A 24391-nucleotide genomic window follows, 5' to 3' on the forward strand; every position below is an offset into this window, starting at 1 on the left:
ATGCTTTGTTTTGATTGTTCCAGAACAGCTGCATATCAGCATAACTATAATTTCTGTTGTGGAAAAAAAGGAAAGCAACAGTGAAAAGTTCATGTACCTTCAGTGGGTATCGACTTCTAGCAAATTAACAGTCAATGCAATGTCATGCAATACTTGCTTAAGTACTGCAATGTAAATTAAATGCAAGAGGAAATAGCTAAAAACTCTTGATTCTGTTTCCTAGGAGTCAGGGCACTAAATTTTTGTTTCTTTTTTTTTTTTTCAGAATGTCATTTTTGAAATATAAAATTTAATTACATTGGGATTTTCCTAGGTTTTGCTGGTCTCTTCCTTTGTTCTTGATATTACAAAAATCTTCTGGACTAATTTTGCTTTCTTTAGTAGGTGCTCTGCCATAACAGCAGCCTCTTCAGACATACTGAAAACATTGCAAATAAACCAAAATTGGGTACCTAAGTCTTCATGAGCATCTTATTCCCTAATCTCCTGACTTAATGAAAGTAGGAATTAATAGTAATTCTTCTATCCACAGATGCCATAGTACATGTTTTTCAGGCATTATTGCTTTCTAACATAAAGGCTGGTATAAACACTGTGTTTCTTTTCCTGACAACTTAAAGTACTTTTTTTAATATTACTACCTGATCTCTTCTGAGATTAGTGCAGTTTTTCTCCACTTTTTTATTTTGAGAGATATTGAGTCAACAGCTAAAATGGACATAGAATTCTCTGAAGTCACCTATCATTCCTAAGTGTGCTTAATGTTCTTTGTGAAATAATGATGGTCCTTTTTTTTTTTCCTTATTCTCCTTCTTTCCTTTCAGAAGTTTCACTAATACTGTTATAGTAATTAAAAACAAATCCAAACCAATTTTAGGTGTGAATACATGTCTTGCCATTTTCTTCACTAGCAAAATTATACACTGAAAGAGGAAAGAAAATGCTTTAAACTTATGTTGAGATGACCAAAAAAGTTACTTACAAAAAAGAAATAAGGTGGTTGGGGGGAAATGATTTTTATTTAGTAAATGTAGCCCATTTTTGATGCAATGACCCATGCAGGTTTGCTAATAATCCTCATGCTTAGACTCATAGGAAATGCAACTGTCAATTTCCAATTTTTTTGCAACAACTGTTTTAAGCAAATTTCAATGCTAGTGTATCATTGTAAAAAAACTTGAGATACCAGGTTTTATTGAAAAGGTGATTGCAAGTCTGTAAGAGCCTGACATAACAAAGGTAATCATTATACTCCCTTTATTTGGGGTATGCCTTCCTGATTCTTGTTTGCATGAAATAGAAAGGTAACACCCACCCTTTGTGCAAGGCTGCTCTGTCAACTTTTCTGAAGCTGGAAGAATTTTATAGCAGCTTCTGAAGCCAAAATTATTTCTGTGTGGTGATAGTGAGAGTCTGTCCAGAGAAGATGTATTTGCTTTCTATACCACCCAGGCATGGATGTCAGCTCAAATTGACTAGTGAGTCCTTTTGGTCTTTGAGGATGCCTGTGGCATATCACTTAGGGAAAGGTGTTTGCTGCCTTAGCATGTAACAACTATGTCTTGATAAAAGTCCTGTTGGAACACTGTAATGTAACTGGAGTACTGGCTGAAGTGGAGATGACTGCTGGAAAAAGTCCTGTGCATACCGGTCAAGAGGTGAAAGGAAATCAGTGAAAGAAATCTTGTGTTGATGCTGCAAGCACATGAGCTGATATTCCAGTAAGGCTAAGGGAAGCCATGTGGAAGTTGCAGAAAAATTTATTGTGAGCCATGCATCACTGGGTCCACTGCTCACAGGTCACCTTTGTTTCAAATGAGTTAGTCTGCAGGTTAAATGAAACTTCATAAATTCCTTTTTTGGGAGAATTAAGAGTCCATTGACTCTGTCATAGCATGGAATTTCAAACCTAATATTTAGACCACTTTCTACACTTTCACTAAAAGATGATTGTGTTGTTGCAGGTGACACTGTAGAATAGAGCTTAATGAAGGAGAAGAACTGTCCAAGCTCAGCTTTCCTTTCTCCTTTTCCCCTCTGCTCAAGGTGATTTTAAATGCCTTTTTGAGTACATTCTGTAATGGACAAAGCAGCAATTATTCCTTGTCAAATTTATGGTTACTTGATTATTTACATCAGCTGAAAAAGGCCAAAATCAATGGGAGCTCTTTTGTGCTTACAGTGGAACTTCATTTTATCCCTGTCAGAGACCTAATTTGCCTCAGCAACTTCTATTGTTAAAGTAGGGCAGAGACTCTTTCCCTGAAGACCTTGGACCAAATTGCTAATGCTGCTCTCCTCTCTGCTGTTCTAGACAGGCAGTAAACAGTCATAGAGAGAGAACTAACTTAAAAAATTCACTACTTGTGAATGCCTTTTGTTATTTCCTGCCCTCTGTAAGATAGCTCCATCTCTGCACAAGTGTTAAGAGTTTTAAATTTGTTGTCCCTTTTGAGTCCCTGTTCTGAGAAATGCCTGGTTTTTGTATTTCTATCACTGATCTTTTCTGCTACTCTGTTAAACTCTGATGTACATTTTAAACATTATAGGCAAAAGGGCTGTCTTTATAGGCAGAGGTGTTCTGGTGTTATTGAGGAAGCTTTTGTATATGTAATTTTATTAATGTACACGAAAATTGCAGTTCACCAACTGTCAGCATATAATGTAGCTGAATGAAAGCATAGAATGAAAGAGTATTTGTGATCATGTCTGACAGCATGGCCTAGGTACTACTTCAAGTTGTATTTAAAAATAGCTGACCACAGTGCTAACTACTTCTTCTATGTAGCAGGGTTTGAATTAACCTGTGTTGTCGTAATTTCAGTAGAATCCCAATTTGATCTCAGAACTACTTCATTCAGTTTCAAGTTCATGTGTTCCTTAATGTGGACTGGCCAAAGACACCACAAGGCTTACTTCTTAAGGGAGATGTGAGTTCAGAAAATGGCTTTTATCAAGTGCTGGAGGAAAATGCACAAGGTTGTTACAGGTGAGAGATTCCTTTAGCAGGTGTTAAGTTGCAGTTGAGGATTCTTTGTTTTTGGATGTGTTTGACACAATAAAAAGAAGCATATGTCATTTACAGTGGCTTTTTGGAGCTATAGAATACTATTCTTTGATGGGCTTCATTTCCTTGCAGGCAAGCTTTCACTCATGTTTGCTTTAGCTTTAGTTGTATAAATACTAGGCTTTGCTGGGAAGCATAGTGCCTTTAAGGTTCCATAGTCTCAAGGGTGGCTGCAAGTACTTGGCATCATTGACAGATGATCCAATGTTGTTTTTTAAAAAATCTGCTCTTTTACAAATCTGTTTCCTCCTTGCATGCCCTACTACAATGTATGAATGAAAAGCACAGAGGGAAGAGGAAGCTATGTATGCACAAATGTGGATATTTTTTATTCCTTGGTAGTTATTGATAAGTCTCAGGGTAGTTTCAGAGTTGGTCTGTGATGATGGCACCAATGGGAAGTGCCAGTGACCTATATATATATATTTTTTTTTTTCTTTCTGTGTTTCTTAATTTTGCATATTTTACAGTGAGTTACCTTTTGCCATGTTGAACCTTTTTCACATTATCACTAAATGGCTGACTAGGCACAAGCTTCTTGAATGGAAAACGTAGCAGCAGAAGGGACCTGTTCTGGGAATACATATTGCTCTGGACTGGTCACTTCCTAGCCTTCATCCAGCTGTGTTCCACAGGTGGGGGAAAGCAAGGGGCCAGTGCCTCTGCCCTTTATAGCTGTTTGAATTTGAATCAGTGTGTTTAAAATGGGTGTGCTCACCTGCCATGCCTTGCTAGGGCACTTACTCCTACTCTTCTGTCCTGGCTCCTTTGTAAGAAAGGCCATTTTAGGGATTATTTATTCAACACAGACGTGAGTATGCCTTGGGTTTTTCCACCCTCACAACTTATTAGGAATTCTTGTTTCATGTTTTATTGTATGCGTTGTATGCATGTTTTATTGTATGCATTTTGTCTCCTACTTCTGCCCTTGTTGGGACTTTAGACCAACAGGATTTGAATCTACATGGACTCAATATGGATGAAGTGCTAGTACACATATAATGAACTCTTCTATTTCTTCAGCAGTATGACTGCCAAGTGTACTTTTTGTCTTTCATGCCACGAGCTAAACAGTTTTTATGTTACGAATTCTCAGGAATTGCTACTCTTTCTCTAAGTTTCCAGTGTTAAATTTTTTTTAAAAACTCAGTATGAATGAAGGTAAACAGTGAATGTTTTAAAATTAATTTCCTCAAATTTTCCGTTATGCTGACCAGACTTTTTCAGTGCTAGTCATTTTTTGTGACACAAAAATACCAAGAAAACCCAAAGCCTCCTTTCAAGAAGTCACTACCTAATGAAAAGCCAAGGATCGTTGAATTGCAAATGCTGTAAGGTGATCCCATGCTCTTGTGTCCTTGTGAAGCTGACTCTAACCTTCATTTTAGGCTTTTGCGTGCAGATCTTCAACTTCCTTCCTCCAACACAAACTTGGGTGCTTCTCAAAAGTAGATGGAGTCCTTGACATTAAATGATAGTTCAATGAGAGTAAAAGCATTCAATAATTCAATGGAAATGGAGCTCCTGACTAACATTAGACAATGAAAGTTCTGTCTGAATAAATTTGGAAAACCTATTTGTTTCCTGGATAGCAGTCTCTAATAAAGTGGGGCTAGAGAAGCCTTAGGCACATTGTATTTACATAAGCTTCTTGTTCAAACCAGAGCAAAAGCTGCAGTTATGGATAATGCAGCTTAAGCTGCATTTTATTTCAAGAATAAATATTATATTATCATAATTTCAATTGTAAATGCTCTTTACTTTTGTCAATAGGCCAGTGATAAGATCTCTGTGAGAGCTTTCCGTTAGCAAAATGACACAGAATGCATAAATATTAAAAATCTGTGTGGAAATTGAGTTTAGTGCTTAATAACTCAAATCAGATGGGGTATTTTGAAAGAAAAGCATGCTTACATTAGCAGCACTGGGAGCAAGTTGTGAGTCTCTCTGCATGAGTGTGGGGACAACCTCCTGTCTGCACAGTGTCTGTTCCCCCTGTTTTTTGAGCTTAACTTACCTTATGCTAAGGGGTGACAGTACATAAGCACACAAGAAAGGATTTTTTTTTTTTTTTTGTTATTATTTTTTGCTAGTTTGACACTTCACTAAGCAAGTATGAATTTGTTCCTAGCAAGCATGTATAACTGCCTTAAAAGAAACAAGATAGGAGCTGCATGGTGTGGTTTTGGGAGGTACATCTAAGTGTTTAGTTCTTACTGAGACTTTACATTAATTTCTTACTCTGGTAAATGCTAGGAATAATTTCACAGACTGAATTTAGGGCAAAAAAAATGAAGGTGGTAAGAGACCAAAATAATCTGTGTGAAGCAAAGACTGTAGGCCAATTATTCAGGCACTGCAGTGGAGAGCACTTCTTGCTGTTGGAGATGCCAGAAAGATCAGCAGCATTACAAGAAAAACTGCTCTCAGCCATCCTATTACTTAAGAACACACGGTATTCCCTTGGAAGCCCTTAGATAACGGTTGTTGGAAGCTTTAATGTTAATTAATTTAATGTTAGTTAAATTAATATAATTTGGCTTACATTACATTACATACAATGATTGGCTCCCTTGACTCCTTCTGATAAGTCAAGTCTTTTATTTACTGTTTTTAAACTCTAAACGTGTTCAGAGGAGGCTTGTCCCCTCTTTCTGTGGTGCTTTTTAACTGCCTTGGAAACTTTTTTTTTGGTCAGAAACAAAGGTGCTTTGAAAGAATCTTTGCAATTTCTACTTTAACTTTATTCTTTATCACAGTGTTTCACTACAGTTTTTGATTTTACCTCACTGATTAAAGTAATATTAATTAGTTTCTGATTGCACGTGCATATAAAAATATATGAATAGCAGAACTGTCACTCCTGCACACAGATATCTCTCATATGTACTTGCATGTGCTTGAGTTCTAGACAATGAATGTGAATATGATTCTTCCCACTTGTGTTGGCTACAAAATAGAATCATTTCATCTCCTAACAGTATTGAGTATTTGTTGACTTTGATTGAAACGTGGACTTTTTATATTACCTGTGACACTTACTGGTTTAATAAATACTGACTTGTTCAGTAAAAAAAAAAAAATTAAAAACTCTGTTCTCTTCATATGTTCAGTGGAGATATAGTAGTATCATTTATTCTTTTAATTTATCTAACTGCGGATTTGGAGGATCATTACACAGTTAATGAGAAGAATGAATTCTCTTTCTGCACTACAACACTTAGACCCTGATGTTAAAACCAGTTTTTAAGGTTTTTCTGTGGTTTGAAAATTAATTTAGATCAAGACAAGGTTGATCTATGGTATCAGTCTTAAGGCCTTTAAAGTAAGCCCCCATCAGATACTCATCTTTCTCCACTCACAGCAAAAGCTCAGTTTGGTGGTGAAGCATTGTGGGTTGCTGCTTTGATGCAATTTCAACAGCATGAAAAGTTTTAAAGTAAGTGTTAGTGGAATGTCCCTGTAGCCCAGGGTCATTGATCGTTTTTAGTGAACTTTGATAACAAACAAAACCTTTACCTTTTTGGTAAATTGCAATGGTATACTTTGGTATTTTTTGCTTGATTAGGAAATAGACCTTCTGTGGTTTGATAGAACCTCTGAGTAGATGGCCACTTGCTAAACTCCCAAGAGTAACTTTCTAACTCTTCTTCTCTTGTGCAATGTTAAAGTTGATCTAGAGGCACACTTCTTGGTGAGTGTTTTAAGGACGCTCATAGACAAGAAGTTGCTTGAAATCATACCAATTACATTACTTTTAACTCCTAAAATGCCTAGCTAATATTCAAATACAGAAAAGTTGATTGATTGAAAAGCTTACAGCTGAAGCATATTTTTATTGCTGTGAATAGAGTTTTCATTGGATAAGGAGAATCCCATTCCCAGTGGCTTTCAAAAAGACCATAAAACCCCCAGATCAACTAGGTCCAGGTAATAATTCTCCTTCTGCAAAATAATGCCACTTAGTTAACTGAGAATATTAGACAAGGTAGGGCATAATATATGGGCAGACTGAGTCAGAAGGTACTTAACCTTGGAGTAATATGATAAATTACACAGGATAAATGATAAATTACACAGGATAACTGAAATGACTCTGAATCCATGTTAGACACTTGAGTCTAATGCAATTGTTAAGAAGTGAAGTAAGAGGAAACTGCAATGCATTATTTGAATGATATTTTAATCCACATATACTGATTAAGTGCTCCAGAATTTAAGATGCTCTATCAATTATTTATTATAAGCTCAAATGAAAATACATTTTTGTGGTCTTTTCACTCCTTGGATTGAGTACTTGTCTAAAAACTACTAAATTAATCATCTTTTCATTGATCAGTTTTAGTATCATGAGAGATGGGTACCCTATACAAAGTAATAAGTATATAAATAAGCCCTTCTTGTAGAAAATTCTTTTAAAGATGTAGAATATGCATGGATTTGATGTAGCTTTTATTGTGCTGAGCTGTCAGAAAGCTATAATACTGTTTTCATTGCAGTCAAGAAAATTTTTAAGTCAAAGATTTTTTAGGTTGGGCCAAAATACAGGAATTCCCATTTCTAAAACTTGGGAAACTGGATATTTACTTTGGGTGTGGGTTAATGCAGGGTTTAGAATCTTTTTTTGGATGTATCGCTTTGGCAGTCTGTCATGCTATGTCATCTATAGGCAGTCACCCTCTTTTTACTTTTACCCTTTTAAATAAAAATGTGAATAAGTACATCTAAGATTATTTATTTCATTTTTGTGCAAAGGGAACAGCATTAAAAAGGCTATTTAAGACAGACCACAAGGTACCCTGATGCTTTCTGATTTCCAGTGTGATTATTGCAAGCAAGCACCAGTATCTTATACCTGAAGAAAGGAAACAAGGAGGAAAGGCAACTTACAGTTTTAGAAGGAGACTTCCCCAGTGAAGTCTTTATAGACAGCTGATAAATAGGAAAATTTTATTTAGTCATTAGTTCTAACTGGAAAGTGACACCCGATGATGAAACTTCTTCTTGGCATAAAAGCCAGATTTCATCCACACTGTCTGCTGCCTGCTTCATTCTGTCATTTAGTGTCATTGAAATCTTCATTTTCTAATCAGTCCTACAAATTGAATTTAAATCTTGGTCTCTTATTCAGTAAAGTTATGCATGAAATAGATGTCATGCTGGTGCTTTTCCTCTGTACTTCCCTTTGAGGTCAATTTTCTTTTTGGTATACTCCAAGTATGAGATAGATACTTCTTTTTTTGAGTATATTTGAAATATCCTGGTTTTAGGGCTGGGTTCTTCTGGGAAGTTCCAATGAGGGTGTTTATACTCGGAGCACACATACTGGGAGCGTACAGAGCAGTTTATATTTAAATCTAAAGTGTTGTAAAATCATGGCTGGTTGATAAAGCTTGAAAGCCATGTTGTCCAAACAAGTTAAGAGAGCATAAAAGCCCACCACCAAACCACCCCATCCTCCACAAAACTTTGATAGCAGTATAGCACTGTCTGTCATCAAGACTACATCTGGATTTCTACCAAATTTTATTATTGAGATTTAAAGTCTTCTCATTTGTTTCAGGAAGGCCACAGTCTATCTCTGCTTACCTAATGCAGAACTCTGTCATTGAATATGGCATGTACTGCACAGGACAAATCACTGAATGTGACTGGTTGATCCTTGTAAAAATATCTGTGACGGCAAACCAATACCTTTATTTATAGAGGAAAAAAAAAAAGAAGACAAATCTAATTGTTGCAGTGCCTTGCTCCAAGCTCTAAGAACTTTCATGTAATTCATGATCTACATTGCAATCACCCCTATCATAGCTACCTAACTGATAATGTTGGCAATCATATTTGTGTTACTTGTGTCTTATCCTGCCTCTTTGTAGCCCTTTATTGTAGGAATTTGATCTGTCCATTTGTCCTGATGAATTGCTAGTCCTTGGGGTACTGTGTTGCTTGAGTGATTTGACTTTTGACAGAGGTTATCAGCGAGCCTCTGCTTAATTGAACCTGTATGTTGGGTTCAATTGATAATAAGCCTCAGTGTAGAACTGACCTTGCTGGAGCAGTGTGTTAACTCTGCATTGTAAATGCTGATCTGCTGTAGGAAGGGAGAGAGGGCATCTCCCCCTCCTGGTCTGATCAGATTGACATCAGATATTTTTCAAGGCAGGTGAATATAGCACAGTGCTTTTGAACTGGTGGATTTTTTGTGTTCCTGCCTGCAGCTGCATGTCTTGAGTGAAAACAGGATGCATTGACTTTCTGTAACCACCTATTGACCTCTGTGCCCTTTACATCTGAGTCACACAAGGCAACACTATTCTTTTCATCGTTCTGTTGTCATTATTTGCTGTTGAGTCATATAAGATGTATGTATGCTCCTAGTATAAACACCCTCATTTATTTACATTTAAAGTTCTTACTGCTCTTTATATTTCCATTTTATTTCTACAAAAAGAAAAAAACTTTCCCCTTTCTTTGCCTTCAAAAATCAAGTTGTGTTTAGAATGACAGTTTTCTTGCATATTTTGCACATCATCTCAAGTGTGAAGCAAATTCTTTATTGCATGCATATTTAATGTTGTTTCACACAGTAAAGTCTAAGAGACTTTTATCTTGCTTGATATTGAACTTTAGAGGTGTGTATAAGATCATCTCCAAGTTGATCAGGTATTTTTATTTCAAGTAGAAATGGAGTAACTTTTTTTCTCCTTATCTAGTTTTGATCTCATTGATTTTGTTGGTTCATTTGCAGTATCTTAACATTCAGTTGCTTCTGGATTTGTACTTGATAAAAGTAGGGGGCTTGTAGTTTATTCTTTGCAGTAATAAGGTTTTTGATGTAAAAGTCTGTAATTAGTTTTATAATCTCTGCATTGTGCCTTGATAAATGATGACACTCTTAAGCCTGGATTTGTGGGGTGTGCACTGCAGAACCCACACCTAAAACTAGTTTCCAGCAGATGTGATTGTAGTTGTGTCACAGGCTGCTGTGCTGAGCATCCTTTTCCTACCACTGATAGAAGTGATTTTCTTTCAGTCGCCCTTGCACGTTGCAGGCTGCCATTAGTAACATTACCAATGGCTATAAAAGGCTGTTTGCTGGCTGTTTTAATTTTATCCAATTTTATGTTCTTATTTAAGATACATTAGAAAATGTACCAAACTACTCTAATACCAAAAGTAACAAAAAACTTCACTGCACCTAGTCTTCTGCAGCTGTACATTGTTTCCAGTGTCTTAAATTCCCAGTTGTGGCTCTTGGTATCTACAAGAGTGCTTTGAAAAGATGCTTTGTTACAGTTGGTGGTGTGCTTGTTTTCAGCTGTAGATTATGTACTTCCATGAGAGCTTAAACTCTCAGAATGTGAATTTCTTTGGCCTCTAGAATTCAAATATTTCATCTGTGTAATGACTGTAGTATTCAGTACACAATATGCATTTTTGTTGCCAATAGTGTATGCAGAGCTATTTTTAAAGAAAATTATGATGACGCTGATCAAGAAAATTTAAACTTTGGTAGCAAAAAGTAATGTAAAGCTGTCTTAATGTATGTTGTACTTTTGGAGCTTATGATCTAATATTGTTATATCTACAGAATTGCTGGCTGTGCAGAGACTATATTAAATACATGTCAATGTAGAGCTTGTTTCAGTTACTTTGACTTCTACATATTCAGAATTTCTCAAATACTGCAGTGTGCTTTCATGTGAGAAAGCAACTGAAAAAGTCATTATTCAGTATAATTTTCAAAGTTGTTTTGCTGGAAGCCTTGGTCCAACATCGTGTATATACATAAATATTTGATAATCCTTTATGAAATTATGCAAAATGGTACCTATTCACCTTAGAGGGTATTTAATTTGCATCTAATAGTGCTGAAAGATCTAGAATGTATTATGTTTTTAAATGACAAATTAAAATTGGAAAACAACTTATCTAAGTATGAAGCCTGATACCAAACCTAAAATTAATGTTGTGTATTTGGATTCAGTCCTGGAGTTATGAAGCTTCATTATAATCCAGCCTGACACCCATCTTTATTTATATGCACTAACATCTCTGAGGTGGATCTAAAGTCTGTTTGTTTCTGGTTTGCAAGGTTTTTTTTTTCTCCAAGAGCAGCAGAAGGGCCTTAGTGTGCAGGGAAATAGGATCCAAACTTTGTCTTGAGGAGAAGAAATGAAATTCTCAAATAGTGATTCTAGTTATATCTCTTACAGAATGGTTTTACTTTTTCACTCTAATGTGTAATTTTTCTTTCTGTAAGTAGTTAATTTGGAAGTGAATAGTATGTGAACATGATAAATAGGCTTTTTGCTTGCAGAAGCAGTGAAATAAATTCAGACTGTTTAAGCTGATCTGTTATATGGGCTATAAAGCTAGTTTAGTTCTGTCACCTTTGGAAAACTTTCCTGAGTTTATTTTGCAAGCACTTCTGCAGTTTGTGTAATAAGCCCACATAAAAGATACAGAGAGGAGGCAAAGTACAAATAAATCAAGTAAAAATCCTGCTAATGCCAATATTTTTTTCTCCCCTTCAGAGTTCTTTTTAAAATCCCGACCTATACCAGATATACCAGTATAATCCACTAACTCAGAATAACTTTAGAGGCAGTTTTTCTACTGGTGGATTCATTGGTACTTCATATGATGGTTGAGTGAAATAAAATAAAAATAAAAGCAATGTGATACCCAATGTGTTCATAGGAGACTTAGTTGTAACGGGTTTTGCAAGTGATGGGTTGCTGGTTTGGTTTTAATTATACATTTACTGACTTGCTGGCAGCTATTACCCAATCTGGTTTTGGTGGTTGAGTAATGCGTGTTTGTGCGGAAGGCATTAATAGCAGCTTAAATAGACCTTCACATGCACACGGGTTTCCAGTGGGAATGCTTGGAAATGGACTGATTTCCTCACAGCCACCCATGGGGTGTCAGGTTTCCTGCGGGTGAGCAAAGGCTCATATGGAAAACAATCTGGCTGGCTTAGCGTGCCCTCCTGAGCAGCCCCAGCCCGTGGTGGCTTTGTGCAGCGCTGGTTGCTTTTACAGCTCCAAAGCTTGCTCCGTGACTGAACAGCTACCTCTCTGTTCCAGGAGAAGGAAAAGTGAGGGCTTTTGGTCTGGGGTTTCTGCAGCCTCAGGGGTGGTGGTGGTTTTCCAGCGGGAGGCCTCCCGGAAGGGGGAGTGTGCTTGGCTTCGGAGCAGCACCAGGGCTGCTGGAAGGGAGGATGCTGATTACAATAATAAACAAATGCTGGGGATAGATTACCACACGGCTGTCAGAGCAGGCGGCACCAAAGGAGGAGATCCCCAGCGAAGGCTCTGGAGGTTGCAGCAGGATCCTTTGCTGGACTTTTTTTTGCTTGCACAAAGGAAGTTACTTTTTAGACGACTTCTAATGGGCCTTGGTTTTTCTGTGGCGCAGCATCTCCTGGGCGAAGCGAAGAGGGCTGGAGGTGCCTGATTACTGCCGTAGCAGCACCCAGCCCATGGTGCTGGCTCTGAGGAAATCAGAAGAGAGATGGCCTCCTGTCTGGTCACACCATCACATTCCCTGCAATGAAGTGTGTCTCATTCCATTTTAACTTGTCTGAGAAGCTGTTTTTTGGTGCTTTCTATAGACAGAAATTTCTCTGGGGATTTTTTTCCCTTGAATGGAGCAACATGGAAGGATGTGTTCCTTCTCTCCACCTGTCGCAGACCAGCAGGTTATAGCTTCTCTCACTCAGGGTCACTGAGACCAAGAACTTGAGGCCTGCCAGAAGCACTTGGGTCCTGCAGGCCATTGCTGAGGAGAGCTGGAGGCAGTCCTGGGGAGGTGTGGAGCCAAGGAGATCCCCGCAGTGCCATGAGGTCAGGTCAGCCTTGCAAGGAGCAGCACCCAGTGTCAGCGGCTCACCCCTGGGTGCCCAGCCCATGGGAAGGAGCAGGGACACGGAGACTGTGACGATGGCGCTGTGTGAACTGTTCCCAGGGGAACACAGCCCAGGAGAGGGACGCATGCTGGAGTGCCTGGAGTATTTTGAGACTGTATAGGTGGAAAGGAGAGAAACTTTTTGAAGGCTATAGACTTGGCTTGGCGGAGATACCAGGAAAATGTAGGCTTCGGGAGACGCTTAATGATGATTGGCCTGAACTTCAGCTTACGTGAGTTGCTGACAAAATTTGAAAAGGTATGATAGGCACTTGCATGCCTTTTGAAAAGGCTGTGTATTCCTTTGGAAATTACACAGTAAATAAAAAAGGCAGGTTGATGTTTAACTTAGCTTTTCTGTGTTGCTGTTTATGTCCTCATGTGCACTCTGTTTATGGAAATCTAATGTTGCTTATCTTCCTCATTTCAGGTCCTACAAGATTACTTTTAGAGCATCTCCTCTGATTGTGGGCATTTTAATTGACTTATTTATTTAATTTTAAGTTCCAAAGAAAATGAAGAGCAGCTTGGGCTTTGCTCAGTCAAGGGTATAAGGGAACATTACAGGCTGCCTGTGACCTTGTTACACTGTTGGCATAAAGCAAGTGCTCTGGAGTTTGCTATTTAATCTAGTTGAATGTTACTTTAGTTGAATTGGAAGATCTCATGATGGCATTTAAAGGTATAATTATTTCCAATGAATATGCAACTTTCCCATTGTTTCATCTGTACTTCTTTTATTCCAACTAGTTACTCTTTCTCTTTCCAGGTTGTTTGATAGCAGTAATGCTTAGAGGCAGGATGTTTGGCTTTGAAGTGATTGTGCTGATGAGCAAGAGACATGAGAATGTTAAAGAACAGATTGTTTTCATCTGTTTGTCAGCAATTCTAGGGAAACCTCACTTGCATGTTGTAACACTGTTAGATTTGCTTTGTCTTTTTTTTTTTACCATATGAACTTCCTGTATACTGCAAAACCACAGTATGTAACAAAATACAAAGTAGTTTATTTATGAATCAAGATATAACACCTTAAAAATGTGGTCTCACAGTAGGAGAGCAGTTTGCAAAGCCTGATTATGTGTTTTTCTAAACTTCAGGATGTTCTTCTTTTGAAGTGTAAACCAGTGTTGTTGTCCTCAGTAGTTACCAGTTATGTTTATCAGGGATAACTATGCTTGAGACAGTCACTATTTAGGATCCCACTATTAGGATCCCACCAGCATGACTCTTTCAAAAGTAGCTAAGAGTAACAGTAAAAGGATTTGTGATCTGACTTCTTCACTGTATAGGTCACTGGCTCCTCTCTTGCTCCCAGTCTGTCATCTGGCCTTCACTCTTCTCTTGTGGCTGCTGCTGTGGTAGCCTGTAAAGATAAGGACACGTGCCAGAGCCTGAGATGCTTCATGACTTCATTAAGAAAGAAATTTTTAACCAGTGTTTCTAATATTTTATGAATCATACAAGCTCTGGTATTTGCAAACTCCAAGCCGTCCCCTGTGACTTTGAATATTCCAGTGTTTATCTTAAAGAAATTGATCATAGCAATTCTCATTAAAACTTAGAGGTCTCACAGCTCTGCTGTATTTTTTAGCTTGAAGCTTGCTGTGAAGTTTTGTTGTCTACTGTGCTGAAATTTGTAATGCAACATAAAAGGCTACTTTGGTGCTGGAGAAGGTTAAGGTTTTATTTGGTAGACTTTGATCATAGACTTTTAGTATATGCTTATTTATCAAGTTTTCTTTTTCTTTTTTTAAACAAGCTCCCTTCCTCCCCTGCTTCATCTGTCCCTCTTATGATTCCCCACACACCCATCCTGTCCTTCCTGAGGTGTTCGTTGCCAGGAGAAACAGTGCCATGACAGCAATCCTGGCTTGTAAGCTACTTTCAGCTCTCTGGATTCATTAATATATGTTCTACAGAGAGAATGATGAGTGCTGTTACTGTGGTCGTAATGCAGAAGCCAGATGGCATTTGCAGAAGCTTGCACGGCACTCCCTTCCTATGCAAAACCAGAGTCACATTGCACTGCAGTAGGCAGGGCTGCTTTGGCTTTGTTCAGTCATAAATATGTGACTGCTGGAATTACTATTAACACATTTATGGTGCCCCTCAGATGCTGAGTCTGTGCCATGCAATGGAGCCACAGAGGTTGTTGAAGGCAGTGTGGTGTTCTCAGCCTTCCTGTAAGTGTATCATCATTCTTGTGATAAAATGAATCTTTAACTACACCATATGTCGCCTCTTATCCAAGAGGCTTAAGTACAAGTCAAATCAACTTTTTAGAAACTTGATGTGTTAGTACAAGGCTCTTGGTAATAAAAGCCTTTGAAAATTAGAAGCGAAAAATGTCCCAAAGTGGGACAAGTTCAAGTCCTAAACAAGTTCTGTTTTTTCTTCATGAAATATCTGAGAGTTTAAGTAGTAAATACATTTTTGTGATATCTACAGCAAATTGCTTTGATCTTACACTTAAGTTGCAATGGCTGTAGTGATATTCAGTATGGTCTGTGTATGACACTTGAGAGAGGTTTGATGTCCATCTTTATGCACTTCTGGCACTGGTGGATTTAAGATAATGGCAGTTCCACCTAAAAGTTTTCAATGTGTACAGCTACTTGTGAATGTGAATTCATTGTGAATGGATTGCTTAACAGCAGCAAACAAACAGCCTTTTCAGAGGCCACTGCAGGCAGGCCTCTGCAACAGCAGATGGGATTAGCCTTTCTAAAGGCATGACTGTTCTCTGACATCAGAGGAGAGACTTCCTGGATGAGATGAGATTTTTATAGCATTCTTTTTACATGGGCATCCCTTTTTCCTAACTACTCCCAGCATTTTAAGGCTGAGACCAATAGAAGTCCAGTTTCCCTATCACAATGGCTACTTTGATACACCTCTATCCTGCCCTTCCTTAAGAGTCATCAGAAAGTGAAAAGCTCCAAGTAAAGCAGAGGCTAACAGGAATATCTGCCACAGCAGTGTTCCCAGAGGCAGTTGGCAGAAGCAGGTAAAATGTACTTGGTTCAAGATAAACTAAACAATGTGCTATTAAAAAAAAAAAGGTCCATTCCGTTGCTACCTGCTGTGAGACCTCAAAGAGCGATGCTCTGGCTGTGGTGTGGTGTTATGTCTGTGGTGTGCAGTTATGTCCTTTGATTGGCACTGACATTTTTCCTCCACCTATTCCAGCTTGAAGATTTTTCTGCAGGTACTTTGATGTGCAGCCATCACATTTATTCATGACCTTTGAAAGATGCAAGTGCAGCATTTCTGTAACCGTGTCTTTTGCTGACTTGAGTGCTGTCAATGAAGGCAATGGACAATCATTTTCATGAGACTTGCAATTCCGTACACTGTTCCACTCACAGGTATCATCTGTATTGGGTGCAGGAAGTACAAAACTGTTCTGGCAAAACAGCCTGGGAGTAACTTTTGCTAGGGAAAATGCAATTTTTCAAGCTGATTTTCATTTATGAAGAAGCAACTTCAAGCCCACTAATTCCTTTTGAGATAAGCATGTGGTTCAAAAGCCACATACAAGAGATGGCTTGTACTTGGGGATTCAGAGGATGTAGCACTCCATGTGCCAACACAAAATGCTGCCAGGCTTGTTGCACAGCATCAGCATTGTACCTGCATGTTCATTTCTTGCAAGCCATATGTGGTTTGCATGGCATAACTTGTCATCCCTGATATGTGGTCAGATGCTTACAAAAATACAGTGGAATTCTGTTTCCTAATAAACATAAAAATAATTGGAGTGTAATCCAGAATTTTGCTGTATATAGTGGGTTCAAAAAACTTTGTAGTAAAACATTGATGAGTCCTGCCTTTAAACCCTCTGTGAAGCTATGATTTGGTACAGAATGTTGTTGACTTTTTTCTTGAGAGACTAAGTTGAGTCTTGTGCCCTGTATGTAAAAAAAATTTGATTAGGGTTTCTTGATAAAAGAATCTTCAATGCTATGGGAACATATTTCCCTTACAAAATAAAATAACTTCCCTGTTTTAGATCCTTGTATTATTACCCCAGAATTTTTAATAGTGAGAATTCAATACAGTAACACTTTGTATATTTCAGAATGCATAGTTTCTTCTGCTTTAATTTGGCCATAGAGTTTTCTTCCATTAGTTGTGTTTTTATCTTCTTTAGTTGTGTTTCTATTTTCAACAGAAGTATTTGAGCCCTATAAAAAGGGAAATACTTTGACTGTGTTACTGTCCTTACTGGTATATTGCCAATACAGACAAAACCTGAAAAAATGTGAGTAGAAGTGAATCTGTTAATAGCTTAGAGAGTTGCAGAGTGAATTAGAGACCCTCTGGACTCATAATTTAGAAAAAAGATGCATCATGTAGGGGTTTGGCTTGGAAGTTTCTTGCCTTTTTTAAAGTATTGATAATTTCCAAAGAACAATTATGCCTAATGCTGTAACTGCTTTTAACATATTGCAATTTATAAAGGGGAAAGAAAAGACAAAAGTTGAATAGCTGATTGAGTTGGGTTCCTAAGTTGGGTTCTGTTCTGATCTTTCTCATATACTTCATTTACCCTGGGTGTGTCACTCCAGTCTGCCATTGGGCTGTTCTAGTAGCAACTTGTTTTTGGGTCTTTTTCAGTATTTCCATCTGCAGCCTTGCTGAGTGGCACATATTTATGCATTCTTTAAAGACACATGCTCTTCAGTTGTCATTGCATGATCATTTAGATTTTATCTGGTAGGAATTAAAGCAAGAAGGTTTTTTATTATGGAGACAAGGTTTAAAATCAAATTCAAACATAAAATGAAAACTTGAATTCTGCAGGAAGAAAGCTAAAGAGGGAGAGAAGCAAAGAAGGCAGAGAAGACTCAGAATGGAAATAAAATTTTGAAATCACCACATCAAAGAGGGAAAAGGCAGCAGTTTGGTCTTAATACTTAACACTTAAAAGGAATTTAGGGAAGTGGCAATGTTTTAATAGTCTGGCTAGGGTTAAGTACGTATCTAAATGCCAAGCTAGTTATTTCTTCTCCTTTCTACCTTTCAAACTTTGGAGCTTTCACCTTGATTTATATATAGGTTCATTTTTTCCTCAAAAAGCTTTCTTTTAATTTAGGGCATTAATCCTGCAAGACCTTGCATGTGAACAAATATGTTGACCTCATACAATAAATTATCCATTCAGTTTAGCAGCCAAGTGCACATAAATATTTGCAAAATTAGCAAAATATGGCATTTGTATAGTAGTGTCTTCAAAAAAAAAGTTGGTAAAGCAAGAAGACATTTTCTGTTTATAGTGTAATTCTTTAGGATTTTGGATTTTTTTTCTGTTGTGTTTTTGTTTTGTTTTTCTCTTCTCTGCCCTTTGATTTGTTTCACATGTACTGGGAGACCACTCTGGTCCATATCCCTTAAGCACTGGGCTGAGAGCAGTGATGGTGTTTCACAGTTGTATCTCTCTTTTTATGTGGCAAAAGCAACAGAATTTTTCCCTCTTCTCCTGCGTTCTCTAGTGCATTGTCCCTGTGACTCTGAATATGGGAACTTCCATGTCATAATAGGGGAATATTTAGAGTTTCTTATAAAATATTGCAGAATTGAAAGTAGATTAACTCTTACTAGAGTTAATCCTCACTGGGACCCAAGAAGGCATATTCAACTTTTTCCATCCCATTTTTTCCCACGTAGAGGACAATGGAGAATCGAAAACCAAGAAAAAGGCAGGAGAAAGACAAATAATAGGTTTAGGAGTAACATAAATGGGGGGGTTTACAGAATGAGAGTCCTTTCCACTTTGAAGAAAGAAATTTGAAGGTAGGGCAACCACATATTTACAAATAAGACTTGAAAGACTTTGATAACACTGTGAATAATGGAGCGTATTACCAATTGCTAGCAATTACAGCAGTCTTAGGATAAAGTGGGAGCCCATCATCCAGAAGACAGTGCCTGAATAAAAATCCAGATGTTTTATATCATTGTTGGAGAATAACTAACTTATTGTGCCCATTTCTTGCTGTTAGTTGTTTTTCACATTCCACTTTCCTGCTCTACTTCTTCCATGTGCACACTGATGTGGGGTATGTTATTTGATTTTCTCTCCATCTTTTCTTTGAGGGCTGTGACAAACTCACATTCAATAACTTTATCAATCCCATTGGGTTATCTATCAGCTGGCAGTGGTTGGTTGGTTTTTTTTCACCTGGAAAATGGAAAGCAGAAATGAGAGAGAAGTTAATTATGAAACTTTATTCTTTGAACTGATTTGTCTCAACATGGTTATTACAGATGGGGATCAAGAATGTGAACAGCAGATTTATTGTACCTTAATGTAACTTGACGACTGGAAAATGTAAGAATCAAACCCATTGTGAATGAAACATTTTTGAGCAGGCATGCTGAATTGTCCTCTCAAGTAAAAGCAAAGAATGCTTTATGAAGGTTCTAGAATGAATGGATTTACAGTTAATATTGTGATTGTAGAAGGAAGGTTAGAGATCAGGTTTTTTTCAATGAAGTTGTCATTTGTGACTTTGAAGAGGCCAAGAGAAATGTTTTGCATGACCTGGCTTTTGTAGCACTGATTCATTGCACTTGGAATTGTAACTGCTGTGCAGTGGCTGTACCTCCTGCTCTGTGGGATTGAGCTGGGTTTCACTGCACCTGCGTGCATGTTGGAGCTGTAAGGACAGGAGCTACAAATATTTTCAGATAAGCATCTAATTCAGGTAGTGACTCTGCCATCTTGTTTGGGTTGGCTGATAATCAGACAATTCCATTTTGTTTTTTCCTTTTAAATGTCAATTTTGTTTCTGTGTTTAGAATGGTGATTTTTATCAGGTTGTTTCAAAGACAGAAAAAGTGTTTTTTTCCCTGCTTTAAAGGAGTGAATCTCAGTGCAAATAAAGGTGGTTGTCCAAAGTCACATAGTAGCTCCTCTGGCCATACAGAGCTTCACCAGTGCCTCCCTCCCTCTCTCACCCCCTTTCCCACTGCCCCATCTCTCCTCTCTCCTCTTCTTCACCTGTATTCTGACTTTTTTGTTTTCTTTCCTAACTCTAGAAAGCTCTCATTCTATCTCAAATTCATGGCTACTTTTCCACTTCTGTTTGTATATGTGCTAGCAGGAATACATCTTTAGGATGGGGAGGTACAAAAGCCCCCTCCTTTTCTGCTTCTGGGAACAGATGGTGATTACTGAGGAGTTGATTAGAAGAATAAAAACCTTTAAGGAATTTCAGATATTTGATTTCCTCCTTTGCAAAAGAACTTTATTTACATCTGTATCAAGTTCCTGTCATAATCTTCGTTGATTAATCCTATTGAGACTGCGAGTACACCTCCTGGCTTTCAACACATTTACATTGCTTTATTGGAGTATAGATAGATGTGATGTATGGATGCTAGAAACCATTGGCAGTGGTGCAGGAAGTTTTGTTTGCTCTTTTTATGTGTTTTAAAAATAATACTGTGCTCAATTAGATGAAGACAATATCTGTAATGTGTTTCTTGAGGCAGATGGTAGATGAGAGAATAAAATGTGTTTAATTTCTAAGGGGAGGAGAAATGAATCAACAGAATGGAAATCACAAGCTTTTGTTTTTCTTTTCAGTATTTACTATGAAATTCAGATTATAATATGTCCTGCCATTTTATGTCTACCTCTTCATATATTCAGGCCATTATGTAAAGTAGTTTAATTGTAAAAATGGACTTTTGGTTGCTGTAACCATTTAGCTGCAGTTTAGGGTTTAAAGTTAAGATTTTAGTTAAATGCTTTCATTATGTGTGACCTAAAATATTAGATAAAGGCTGCATTTCACTAGACTGTTTAAAGTCTCTGGAATGTTTTGTTTCAAAGAAGAAAGAGATGACATAGCTAAGGCTGAATCAGTGTAATTTCTGGAGAGGAAATGAGTTCTAGTGCATTTGCAAATACCACACTGTGTGAAATGCGTGGGTGAACAGGAGACAGTTACCTTCAGTGCTACAAAACACAACATCACAGAGCTTGGTGTTTATAAATCTATTTCCTTTTTCACAGCCTTGGATGACTTTCAGACTCCTTTTCTCACACTTAAGAAAGCTAGACCTTTTGTAGTGATGTTAATAGGACTGCAGATTTTCTCCTGTGCATCTTTTATCAGAGACACCCAAGGAAGCTGGAATACGTGCTCTGTCCTAGTGTTTAGAAGCACTCATGAGAGTCAGCTTTCCTCTCCTCTACTTACAGAACTATGTTTGAACTTTTCTTGCTGGTATTTCAGGACATCCAAGCTGAGATTGATGCCCACAATGACATCTTTAAAAGCATTGATGGAAACAGACAGAAAATGGTGAAAGCCTTGGGGAACTCTGAGGAAGCTGCTCTGCTCCAGCACCGGCTTGATGACATGAACCAGCGCTGGAACGACCTGAAGGCAAAGTCAGCTAACATCAGGTGAGCAATGAAAACATCAAGGTGTGGTGGGGAACAGTTCCTTTCTTCTTAGAGGCTTGACAAATATGACCACAGCATTGAAATTATCTATGTACTCTCTTTCATGAAGGACCTCTGAGTGGAAATAAAAAAACTTGGTGAACTTTTTCACCAGGTAGGCTTAACTACTTGTTTTCTCTTCAGAGCTTCACAGTTGTAGCTTGCTGACCTTGTACCAAAATTTCCAGAAAGTGCATTGAGTCTTTCCTTATTGCAAATCAATGGCAGTGTCAGTGAAATAATTCTGCAAATCTGCCATGACTTTGAGAAGAAATCAGAGGTTTGTTGATGGTTTTGTTTTTCAAAAATTTTTGTTTTGAGATTACCAAGTTACTAAAACTTGCATCTTAAGTATCTTGATCCATTTAATTGCTTTTGAATTATTAATTCAAATTAATAATTCAGTTGCTGCTATTCAATTGAAATTTTTTTAAAGTACTTATATTAATCAAGGAATACATTTTTACAGTTTTTTGACCCTTTCTGTGCCAAGCTCAAGTGTGGTAATTGTTAAATCTCAGTGATGCCACTTTTGAAATGGATACTGCATATTCAGTATTGAATTAAATTCTATATGAAAATGAATTACATAGAGAATAATTTCTAGAGCTTTTAATTGCAACAACTTGCTTGTTGGTTTGAGAAAACTGTTCTTTTAAAACAATGTTAAACATTCATATGAATATTCCAAAGGCCAGGAAAATGAGCCAACCTTGAAATTCAGGGACAAGAGTTTGAATGACTGAAATAGAGGGGAAAATTTCATATTTACTTTTCATGTTCACTTATCCCATCACCAACCTCCAGCTGGTGAACAGTTAAATGAAACTATTAAATCAGCTCCTTGAAAGCCCTTGATGGACTTGAACCCAAAGAACCAAGCAGTTTGGTGTGGAAGCTTGCAGTGAGTGGCTCCACCACATGCACAGTTTAATGCAAGAGCTGCTGGACTTGAGTTGTTAAAAGTTCTATTCACAAGTCCATGTGAGAGAAAGACAAAAGCATGCTCCTAAAATAGTAGCTTATCAGTTGTGGAGTCCTAGCAAGAGCCATTGGGTTGGTTGGCCATTCCTGGGCTTGGTCATAATTTGGGAGAAATGGATGGCCATGAAAAAGGGCCTTCAAACCACTTATCCTGTACAACTATGAGTTCCAAGGCTGTAGTACAGAAAGACTGATTGTGCTCAGAAATTGGGAATACATTTTCTGAATACAGACCCATCTTTTCTGTTCTTCATATTTATGGCATGTGTATCCATTGGGCAGCATTAATGTTGCCCTGCTGGTACCTGCTGTGCTGCGGAGCCGCATGTCACTGGAGATCAAAGTGTAAGATAGGCAAGACAGAGAATACTGGTGCAAATCAAAGAAAAGGAAATTAACCTTTCAAATCTCAGTCACTACCGAAAAGAGCATAGTATTTGTGAGTTAATGTATTTTGCTCTGCTCTTTGATTGCAGTTCACTTTTCTAACTTGTGCAAGAGTCCTGAAAGCCTTCATAGGGGAGTAACAAAGCACAGAAGTCTGTTTGCCTTCAGTTTTTGCTTTCTTGGTGTATCTTTGTACAAGGATGAATTGGAAAGCAAAATTATATGGATGACTCTTAGTGAGAACGTGTAACTTTTAGATGCTAGGACTGAAGAATGAAAAAGCTGATTGTTTCGTAATGGGTTTTAGCTTGGCATAGTGCTTCCAAATTAAAGTTTCTGTAAGCTTTTTAGAATATTTTCAGGTAGGCATACATTCCAATTATTCTGATTTTTAATTGCTGAAAGTACTGCTCTCCTGAAGAGAGACAGCATGAGTTTTTCTCCTTACTTCAGTCCTTAGAGCTAGTGTTAGACAGTGTTGCTAGTTATTGTGTTGGGTTTACTTCTTTGCTACTGTAACTAAAGGGAGTTCCAAACTGGAAAAGCAATGTTGTTCTGACATATTTTTAAATGAACAGAAGCTGCTTAAATCTGTACTTGGAGTTTCTATGATGCTGCACCTCTCTCCTTGAAATTGTTGACTTAGCTTCTTTCTTTTTCTTTCTTTATCTTATTCCCAGGAAGAAAACAAAGCTGCAGGCTTGTGGTGGTCTGCTTTTTAAAGCCAAATGTTTAGGGGAGATTCTTTTCTCCTGGGGCAGGAGGTGTGAGGATGTTGGTGTTTGGGGGAGGGTAGAGGTAAAAGTATGCGACAAACGGAAAAGGAGTTTCTCTCTGTTTCTCTATATTTAGACCACCCACCAATCTTTTTTTATTCCGTGTGTTCCCTTGTCACTCAGCAGGAAAAGTGCTACCTCCATAGCAGAATCAAAAGCTGAGGAGGTCTCCAGCTGTGAAGAGAGCCTCTCAGGGTCAACAGAAGGGGAGTTGTGTCAGAGTTGCTGTTTTCTGGATGATTTTATTCAGCATGGTGGGGAGGGGGAGGGAAGGGTTCCTCTCAATCTGGTCAGTTGGATGGGAGCATCTGTGTTCTTCAGGTTCATCCAGGATTCCCTTAGGAGTGCTTTTGCGTACCCAGTGGTTGCTGCTGGTGAATATTTGTGCTCCAACTCATGCCCAGACACAATCATCTATAACTGACCTTTATTTTGATCAGACAGATTCTTAAGCCATCACTTGACCTAGTAAATACCTGAGTTTGCCAATTCACTTGTCACATGAACACAAACACCTGAAGCTTTGTTTGCAGGTTGTTTATCAGTAAAGTACCAATTCCAAAGCAAAGGCCAGTAATCCTGAGAGAGAGAGAACAGTGAAGCCCAAGAAATATTTCAGAACTTCTGCATAGTTTATCTCCTGTTTCTGATAATGTCTGTATGACAAATATAAACATGATACTAAAACTTTACACTGAATTGCAATTTAAAGCATATCTTCACTCTCTTGCTCCTGTGCAGCATTTGCTTTGACTGGGATTTACTGAATGTGTTTCTTTGCTCCCCAGGAGAATTGAATGC

General features: G+C 37.9%; 1 protein-coding gene across 2 annotated transcripts in view; it reads left to right on the top strand.

Annotated features, from left to right (window-relative positions):
• Positions 1–24391, top strand: part of UTRN (utrophin) — a 307788-nt gene that overhangs the window by 169012 nt on the left and 114385 nt on the right. For both annotated transcript variants that reach the window (XM_077175513.1, XM_077175512.1), the window contains one exon: positions 21232–21404. In XM_077175513.1, coding sequence (XP_077031628.1) covers positions 21232–21404 — 173 coding nt within the window. The remainder of the gene's footprint in view (positions 1–21231; positions 21405–24391) is intronic.

Source organism: Agelaius phoeniceus, chromosome 3 (assembly GCF_051311805.1).
Source record: "Agelaius phoeniceus isolate bAgePho1 chromosome 3, bAgePho1.hap1, whole genome shotgun sequence".
Taxonomy (NCBI): Eukaryota; Metazoa; Chordata; class Aves; order Passeriformes; family Icteridae; genus Agelaius; species Agelaius phoeniceus.